Genomic DNA, 10381 nt, shown 5'->3' on the forward strand with positions numbered 1-10381 from the left:
TGGCTCAATGGCTCCACCATTGCTGAGATCGCGCCGCTGGTTCGTGCATGTGTGCGCACGCAAGTGGCTAACAGGAGGACAGTAGCGGATGCTCTTCTTCTCCATCGCTGGACCAATGATGTATCCGGGGACTTGTCGGCAGAGGTTCTGGTGCAACTGGTCCGGCTTTGGGAGATCATGATCACCATTCAGCTTAACCCAGTGCAGGTGGATACCCCAATCTGGAAATGGAACAACCTTGGAGTCTACTCCTCGGCATCTACTTACGCGATGCTCTGGCAAGGTAGCATTGGCTTCGCCCCGGCAAAGGCCATATGGAAGTGTTGGGCTCCTCTCTCCTGCAAGTTGTTCATGTGGCTAGCCACGCATTATCGTCTCTGGACGGCCGATCGTAGATTCAGACATGGGCTTCAAGATCATCGATCACCATGCTACATATGTGCCCAGGAGGAAGACACGGTCGATCACATCCTGGTTCAATGTGTTTTTGCTCGACAGGTCTGGCACAAATGCTTTCAACATGCTCGGTTGGATATCTCTCTAGTCCCGAGCGCAAATGACTCCTTGGAGGACTGGTGGATGGCGAGTCGCGCTCGAATACCAGCTGAGCACAGAAAGGGTTTTGATTCGCTGGTGATGCTTTTCACTTGGCAGCTGTGGAAGCATAGAAACGGTATGGTGTTTGGTCAGAGAACTGCGATTGACACGGTGCAGCATTTTACCATGCAAACTTTCGAAATTATGCGCACTTGGGCGTTGGCAGGAGGACGTGGAGTTAGCATATTTTGTGAGTAGTAGAGTGTAGTGTTGGAGTGGAGTTGGGGATCTCTGGCAAACATTGGTTAGGTCGTGTGCCAGATCATACCCCTCATTTGTAACTATTTTTTGTACATATTTCCATCTTCTATAAAGCTAAGATACGCGATTGCGTACTCTCAAAAAATAGTTTATTGTCCGTCCGACATAGGTCCTGCTGGAATGGAAGATTGGGCTTGAATGCCTCTTTGTTTTTTCAATTGTTGCTCCTTCCCGTTCGCGTGCTCTGTTCCCGTCCATTCTTTCTTCTTCGCGTAGCTGGCCGATAACAGGCCGTCTGATAGGCCCACCACGGAGATAATCGGGTTACTGACTGTTTTTTTTTCAAAAAGAGATGTCTTTCAAAGATTTCAGTGTTTTTTTTTTTTGCGAGATTTCAAAGATTTCAGTGTAACTCTTAGTCGTAGGAATTCCTTGTCAAGCTACCAGTGACACTTCGGCGACATGGTCGGCGAGAAGAAAAGCTATTATTCATGAGGGCATCTTCCAGAGCACACTATCGACACATCTTTTTATTAACCAGTTCATCTTAGAACTTGGGGATGTTGGGCAAAAAATTCTAGAGAAACTGTCCGTACAACCAACAAACAGGGAAGTTGGTGCGAGATGGAAAACGCACCTTGCTGGGTACGCAAAAGATCATGTGGATGCATGTGTGACTAGGTCTGGAATCGGTGGATCTGTGGGAACGGTATGTGGTGATGACTCCGAAAAATATTTTGGTTCTTCGGCACCGGTAGCTCATGGCGTATTGCATCCGGCCACCCTCGAAGCTATAGCTTGCCATGAAGCATTGTGGTGTTGGCCGAGGATCTTCTGCTACGTAAAATACTCATTTGAGCGTCGTTCTTGTCAAGGAGTATGTCTTTTTTCAACCTACTCAAGTCCAAATCATTAGTAAAGAAGTAGGTTTTTTAGTGTTGGGCCAAGCAAAAGGAAAAACGTCGTATACTAGGCCCTCCAACTTCTTAAGAGGTTTATCTAAATAATTTGCAAATTAGACTCAAAGTAGGTAGTGGATGATACTCCCTCTGTAACTTAATATAAGACCTTTTTTTTAATGAGAGATAAGAGTATAAAATAGATCTTAGCCGATGATCTCATTTATGAATGGCTTGATTAACTCTTATCTTCTTATTTCACATGTAAAAAGAGGAGGTAAGAGGGACCATGTTAAAATTTGCCTATTTGATACTATGACAGTGTCAAAAAATGTCTTATATTAAGTTTTTTTCACCGGAAAACATCTTATATTAAGTTACAGAGAGAGTATTACGAAGGGTAATGCTGGTCGATATGGGTTAATCATAAGCGAGATTAAGGCAAGGCCATTAGAGTTCAATTGCAGTTTATGGTTTGCAGGGTGTGCTTCTAATGTAGAGGGCGACAGTTTAGTCGGGTTTTCACATTCTCTACATCGGAGGCGCCATGTTTGGCTAGGCCAAGCTCATGATACCATGTGTATCCCTCTCTTTGTGAACTTTGATCAATAAAGCTTGGTAATTTCCCTAAAAATTGGTGTAGGATTTTCAATAAAATAATTATTATAGGAGTTACTTTGTAGTTCTTGAATCTTGAATCCTAAGAGCATCTCCAGCCGTTGAGCCCCTCAGGAGGCATTTTTTTCGCCTCCTGGGGGGCTGCCGGCGAGAGAACTTTGGCTTGGGGGCGGGACCTTTTCCACTCGTCGTGCCCCCAGGAGGCGAGAAGCGGGGCCGACGAGGACGAGCGGGGTGCTGGTGATCATCAGCAGACGAGGGAGGAGAAGGACCGGCATGCACCTCCCCTGCCTGGCCGCCGCGCGCCCGCGCCCCTGGCTTCCCGCGTCCTCGCCCAGGCCGCGCCCGTCCGCGCCCTGCCCAGGCCTTGCCGGCCGCACGTCTGCGCCCAAGCCGCGCGCGCTGGGGTGCGCCTGCTCCTCCTCCTCTCCTGCTCGCGGGGCAACGAAGAAGGCGAGCCGGCGCAGCTCGTCGTCCTCGCGGATGTGGAGCGCCTGGATCTTCTCCTTCTCGACGACGAGGCGGGCGCGGATGTCCTGCTCTGTCGGGGTGAGGGGCCGGTTCAGCGGGGCGTCGGAGGGGGCCGGGCCGGCGAGGAGCAGCGCGTGCTCGAGGGAGAAGGTGGCGGGGCCGGCGGAAGGCGTGGGAGCGGCGAATAGGGCATGGCGACCGTGACCGTGGAGGCCGCGACGGCGACGCCCGCGGCGCGGAGGACGGGCGCGGAAGGTGGTGGCCTCCTCGGCCGCCGCCTCGGCATCAGGCACGAGCAGGTCTCCGGCGTCGACGAGGACCAGCGACGAGGCGTGCCAGGCGGCGGGGACGGGAGTGGGGTTCGGTGCCCGTGTGTGTGGACGGAAAGAGAGAGAGAGGCGGGAGCACGTGGGTGGGCCAGCACCCTAGGGAGCACGTGGGGAAGGGAGAGAGGAGAGAGCCGCTGGCAGGTGGGCCAGCACCCACAAAAAGGCGAAATTAAGCCCCCAGGAGCCCCCCCCCCGGTGCGCTGGGTGTCGTATGGGGTTGCCGGCGGGAATTTTCGCTTCTACCCGCGAAAAACGACGAGTTGGGGGCCCGAGTGGGGCGATTTTTGCCCGCCGACACCCAAAAAGTGGCTTGGGGAGGCTTCTTAGGGCACTAGTGGAGATGCTCTAAGCAATGTATTTGTAACAGGTGCGAGTGTGAATAAAGTTACGTGTCCTCTCTCCTCTCCTTATTCCGCATATAAGATTTGTCTGAAGTCAAACTTTGTAAAGCTCGACTAACTTTCTAGAAAAAATATCAACATTCACAATACGAAATCAATACATTAGATGCATCATGAATTTAATTTTCATATCATATAACTTTAGTATTATTGATGTTGATATTTTTATATATATATATGGTCAAACTTTATGATATTTACTTCAGACAAATCTTATGTGGAGAGTAAAATGGACCGGAGGGTGTATTTCTTTAAAAAATATAACTAGACGTGACGATCCTAGTAAACTGATGAACTATTTTCTAAAAGCAGTAAACCAATGTATTTGCAGTATAGAAGGAATTCAAAAATTCGTACGGGCAAGTACATGCCTAGCCGTATCGGTCGCCCGATTGCCTCGCGATCCGTAAAGTTGTTGGATCCCGCACAAAGACACATCAAGTTTTAAGTTTTAGTTTTCAAAACGTACGATTTTTTGGTCGCATGTCCGGAAACTTACGATTTTGTTGGTTGTTCGTATCAAGTTTCAGAAGTTGAAACATGTTTGCCTAATGCGGGTTCTGAAACATATGATTTTGTCGGTGGCTCGTACCAAGTTTCAGAAGTTGAAACTTAACGGAGTTTCAAAAACTCGTCAAAATGTATTTAAAATGGATCTCATTTGAATGTCCTCGCCATCAAAAACAGAGATACGCAAGCTAAACTTAATTTGGAATTTTGCTTCAAAATATATGAATGATTGAAAATCAAGAGCCAAAAGAAAAGGCGCGTATCCCGGCCCCTGCATGCTACAGATCCCCTCCCCAGAGAAAGTAGCAAATGCTCATAATCGAAATGAAACAAGAAGCTTGAATTTGAATATGAGTAACCAACAATCGGGATTCTTTGACTCATCAACAAAGGGCAAGTCGGTTGTTGCCACGTGTGTGGTCTGCTAACTTAATCATATATCATGGAATTTGGTACACGAGATGCTAGTTTTACATGGAATTCTTACACAAGACTCATCTGGAAGTTGCTAATCCCTCTAAAGATTTCTTTCCATTGGCTCATGCTTAGAAAAAGCATTTTGACAAAGGATAATCTAATCAAGATAGGGAGAGCTGGCAATGATCGGTGTCACTTATGCTTGCAGAAAGAAAAAAATTACACACCTAATGTTTGGGTGAGCTCTTGCTAAATTAATTTGGCAGGTAACTCAATGTGTTCTCAATATCTCCAAGCCACTGCCGATCAAAAAAATATATATATCTCCAAGCCACTGACAAGGTTGAAGTCATGGTGGGAGGATGACTGTGATCCTTCCCAAAGAACCCACAAAAAATACTGTGTGTTGGATTATTTGGAAGGTCAAAATTATGCTTGTTCTAACCAATTTTTTATGACCCTCTGACTGATATTTTGAAACTATGTCACATATCTTGTACTCCCTCCGTAAACTAATATAAGAGCGTTTAGATCACTACTTTAGTAATCTAAACGCTTTTATATTAGTTTATAGAGGGAGTAGAAAAGTCGCGAAAGCACTAAGGAAGGGATGAAGCTGATCAAGGAGGTGATTCAAGATGTGTACACAAAGGGCCATGGATGGAATTATGTGACGAGAATTGAATCTTGGTGCCTTCTGTTGTTGACCACTCCTAATGATGCGTGCTTGATCAATTTTTACCTCCTCAGAAGTTGAGGTGAATGTTTGGCCGGGTCTGCACTTTGGTTTGCTGGCTTGTAATATCTAGTGCTCATGTTCTGCTGGATGTAGTCATCATGCTTAGAAAACTTAGTCCGAGAGATTGTGCTATCTTTGTTAGCTTAATACTTAGAGCAACTATAGTAGAGTCGGCATAATAACCGTTGAATGTCGATTTTGACCCAAAAACGCACTCTACCAGAAGATGTCATACGACCCCGAGTTGCCATAATTTATGGAGGGCACTCCATATCCAACCCGAGAGCCTCCATATTTGGAGGCTATGGGTGCTGCTTCGGAGCGTGCACCATTTGCCAACCGCTCGCATTGGAAAAAAGTTTCAGGCCAACCTCTTCTTCCTGCACACAACCCGGTCACTGAAATTGCACTTATTTTTTTAAAATGCGTTTTTAATATGCAAGTATTAATCATATATCAGTGCAATTTTGGCACATACTTGTATAGTACTCCCTCTGTTTCATAATGTTTGTTGAGGTTTTAATTCGAATCCATGACAAAAATTATGGAACGGAAGGAGTATTTGTGGGCATATATTTACACTCACCTAGCATTCCAAAAATACCCACAAAATAAAAAAAATGCAAACCAACTAATATAGAAAAAAAGAAAAAAGGATAAAAAGAGAAAAATAAATAAAGCAAGAAAGGGGAAAGCTGGGTCGCACCTGGTAATGGTCCTCAGCCCACTAAGGAATTAACCGACCCAAATATGTGGTCATCCGATTTAAGACGGCCCAAACACCTCAGAGAACAAATTCTCTCAAAAAAAACCTCAGAGAACAAATAAGGAAAAATAGCAACACGAATCACAAAGCAAGATCAACGGCACACAAAATTGACTGACCCAAAATATAATTTCAGGGGACTTTCATGTAGCTAAATTGATTAGGTATGTAGGTTTTTCTCTACTTTGACTCGGGTCAAGACAAATGTTCCCTATATTGACTCTTGTAAGTCGAACAAGACTAGTTAAAAGACGACTCGTCGCTAATCGTCCGAATTTGTAAACACTTCTGATATAATGAAATTCATCGTCAAGCATCTCTAAGACATCATATATTTTACAAATAGGAGTAAATTAGGGGTGCTAAAAAATTTAAGGTTCAGCTGACCCCACAAATAACACTTAGATCGTCACTGCCCCCTCTCCCCTACCATCTCAGTCTGAACCCTACTCTTCCAGTCTCGCATCCATCGTAGTCTCTTCGTCAGTTCCTGTCCCACCTTGTCTCCGTCATCGTAGTCTCTGCGTCAATTCATGCCCCATGGATGGTGAAAATATCAACATAAGCTCAAAAGAATTTCAGTTGCGTGGATAATGGCATACCTTCTACAAAAACATAGACCATACATTTCCACTTACAAAGAGAACATATATGTGATCCTCACAATTCTCACTCACAGATACTGGATATGATATGTTGGAGCACATAATTCCATTTTATATTGAAAACCACAAAGTAGAATTTGAAAAAGAGATATCCTACTGATGACCCAATCACCATACTGGAAGCTGATGAGAGACACCTCACCAACCTATGAAACACATTTACTCATCTTTACATGCATGCAAGAGTGCGTCCATATAAGCCAGCCCATATGTTGCACTGGTGACCTCCCCCATCTTCTTCGAGCCATGGATTCTCTCTACTGGTTCGTGGAGCTCCTCTCCGTCCTTTGCTTCTTCGTCTTCTACTACCGCCATCTCCAGTCCAAGAAAATAAGCAAGGCAGAGCCGACGGAATGGCCAATCCTGGGCCATCTTTTGGGAATGGTCGCCAACCTGTCCCACTTCCATGACTGGGCCACCGGCATCCTGGCCGGCACGCGCTACAACTTCGAAGCTCGCGCCGGGATCACCGGCGTCCGCTTCTTCGTCACCTGCGACCCCGCCAACGTGCGCCACATCTTCACCTCCAACTTCACCAACTACCCCAAGGGCGATGAGTTCGCCGAGATCTTCGACGTCTTCGGCGACGGCATCTTCAACGCCGACGGCGAGTCCTGGCGCCGCCAGCGCGCCAAGTCCCAGCTGATCATGGCCGGCCCTCGCTTCCGCGCCTTCTCGGCGCGGTACAGCCGCGACAAGGTGGAGAGGAGCCTCCTGCCTTTCCTCGCCCACGCCGCCGAGGCCGGGTCGACCCCCTGCGACCTGCACGACGTCTTCCTGCGCCTGACGTTCGACATGACCTGCAACCTCGTCTTCGGCGTCGACCCCGGGTGCCTGCAGATCGGCCTCCCCGTGGTGCCCTTCGCGCGCGCCATGGACGACGTGCTCGAGACGCTCTTCCTCCGCCACATCATCTCGCCCGCGTGCTGGAAGCTCATGTACCGCTATGAGGTCGGCACCGAGAGGAAGATGGCCGCGGCTCGTAGGACCATCGACCGCTTCGCCGCGGACACCATCACCAAACGCAGGGTCGACCATAAGCTCCGAACCAACGAGGGCGTCACCGACTCGTCTGACATGCTCTCGTCCTTCATCTGCAACGGCGACGCGAGCGAGTACAGCGACGAGTTCCTGCGCGACACCACGGTGAACCTCCTGCTCGCCGGCCGGGACACCACCGGCGCGGCGCTATCCTGGTTCTTCTACCTTCTCTCCAAGAACCCGAGCGTCGAGCAGAGGATCCTGGACGAGCTGGCGCCCATCGCTTCCCGGAAGAAGAAGCTGGACGGCATGGTGGTGTTCGACGTGAGCGAGCTGAGCGGCATGGTGTACCTGCACGCGGCGCTGTGCGAGTGCCTGAGGCTGTACCCGTCCGTGCCCTTCGAGCACAAGGCGGCGGTGGCCGACGACGTGCTCCCCAGCGGGCACGAGATGAAGGCCGGGGACAAGATACTCATCTTCTCCTACTGCATGGCGAGGATGGAGGGCGTGTGGGGCAAGGACTGCATGGAGTTCAGGCCGGAGAGGTGGGTCACCGCCGACGGGAAGCTGAGGTACGAGCCGTCCTACAAGTTCATCTCCTTCAACGCCGGGCCAAGGACCTGCCTCGGCAAGGAGATGGCGTTCGTGCAGATGAAGACCGCCGCGGCCGCCGTGCTGTGGAACTTCGCAGTCGAGGCCGTGCCGGGACACGTTGTCGAGCCGAAGCTGTCCATCATTCTCCACATGAAGAACGGGCTCGCCGTCACAGTCAAGAGGAGGGACGTCGCGGGCGTGCATGGCTAGCTAGTGGTATACGTACCTACGTGCCTACTGCCTACACGTCTCGGCCACAAAGTATACGGGGCGTATGTAACGTAGCGGACACGTACGTACATGTACGCGTATTATATGTATGCAAGAGTGGTATGCATGTGTGCTTACTAATAGTATAATGGTGTTCCATACTACAAGAATATATAAAAATACAAGAAAAATAGACGTGTGTAGGTGTGCGTTGTGACATGTGTGTAAGCTGTATGTGTGTGTTCACTAAATAGAAAATGGAGGCATGGGCACCAGCTTGGATGCATGATCCATACAGCCTGGATGCTTGTCCCAGCTGCACACTATATTTTCGCACACGCTGCCTATATACATTTCTGGAAGTTACCATATGCATGCTCACTTTCTTATTCGTTATGCATATCACACTTTTGTATGCTACATCATTTTGAACTAGCCGTAGCACGGCTAGACCGGGAGAGGCAGACTTGGATTGGGAAGCAGCATTAATTCGGCAAACGGCCAGAGTCAGATATCTCTACTCTTATAAAAAAAACAGAGTGGATGATGTGTCTGCCATCTTGCAGTATAGACCGTCCGATCTATATTTGACGGATAGAAAGCAAAGTATGGTAATTTTGTAAAAAAATACCCGCACCCCTCTCACATTTGTAAGTAAGGCCTTCCCTCGTTCATCTTTGTCTCCCACAAAATAAACAACTCATATAAATGCATTTTAATGTTCCGTGCAACGCATGGGCCTCTTGCTAGTTCAGATAGATATCCAAATTCCACATACGTTTGTTGAATAGTGTGCCACGCACAGGAGTACAGGGGGGGTCAACCGATCCATATATGGTAGTAATATAGATCAGCACGCATGGGGTACTAGATAGGGGCAGGAGCTAGAAAGAAGGAACTGTGTACGTATGAATAATTCAACTTTCCCAACAATGTTTGGCATTCGTGTCCTTCCATCCGATAATCTTCCCCCTCCAACCAATCATGTCAATAATTTTGCGGTCATGTTTGCACAACTGCACTCCAATCAGCGGGAGTACTACCCTGCTATCTGCTCCCTTTTTTGCCGACGAACGAATACTACTATAGACTCGTGAGTTCTGACCAATCTCTATGCTCCCGAATATTCCTTTGTACATGAATGCTTCACGTCTATTCTACTTAACGCACACTAGTAGCACTTCCCATCGGGGCACGACTGTTCTGATTCCGAGCTAATGTGAGATTGGATGAGCAGTAAAAGCAAACAAAAAAAATTCAATGTTATGGGTTTGATCTAAACGTGTGAGTTTCTCTACCATGCAACATACACTATTGCATACTAATACAACTTAAAATCTCAACATAAATAGATTTTGAGATGTTCAACCTTTTACATTGATACTTTTGTTTTTTTGTTTCTGCAGAGATTTCACACATAGCATAAATTTTGAGTGAGTTTATCTTCTACTCTATATATATAATGTTTAGAAATCAAAACTAAAATCCTGCAGTAACGACATGTAAGGTGTCCTCTAGTCAATTTGTGTTGGATCCCATCCTCCAGTCCCATTTGACCGTCGGCTGAAATGGGGTTTTTTTTCTTCAGTTTTTCACCACTTTGGGCAGCAGTGCTTTTCCCTACTCTAGGGCATCACTTGTCTCCATCAGTTGAGCGTTTGGTATCTTGTAGTAGCAGCGGGTGATGCAGCAACATCATCGACCACGGTGGAACTTTTGGCGGCACGCATGCAGCAACTGCACACGCACACACAGCTGACAGAGGAAGCGCGGTGGAGTGGCGGCCCTGGACGTCTATCGCGTGCGAGCGAGAGCGACTCTACAGTGCGGAGCTGTTTGAGCCACGCTACCGCCACCTTCGCCGATGTGATGTCTCAAGCAAGGCGCGTGTGGTTCCAAAGGTGGTACCGATTGGCGACCCCGGACAAAACAGGCTGATGTAGCTAGCTTGCTTGCTTGCTGGAGACTGAGACCCTTGGCCTG

At 48.0% G+C, this 10381-nt stretch overlaps 1 protein-coding gene across 1 annotated transcript; it reads left to right on the forward strand.

The window, feature by feature from the left end:
• The first annotated feature begins 6758 nt into the window (after nucleotides 1-6758).
• LOC125511398 (noroxomaritidine synthase 3) lies at nucleotides 6759-8769 on the forward strand. Its single transcript, XM_048676761.2, has one exon. The coding sequence runs from the start codon at nucleotides 6791-6793 to the stop codon at nucleotides 8396-8398; it is 1608 nt and encodes a 535-aa protein (XP_048532718.1). The 5' UTR covers nucleotides 6759-6790; the 3' UTR covers nucleotides 8399-8769.
• The last annotated feature ends 1612 nt before the right edge of the window (nucleotides 8770-10381 follow it).

This window comes from Triticum urartu, chromosome 5A, assembly GCF_056163025.1.
Source record: "Triticum urartu cultivar PI428250 chromosome 5A, HENAU_Tu73, whole genome shotgun sequence".
NCBI lineage: Eukaryota > Viridiplantae > Streptophyta > Magnoliopsida > Poales > Poaceae > Triticum > Triticum urartu.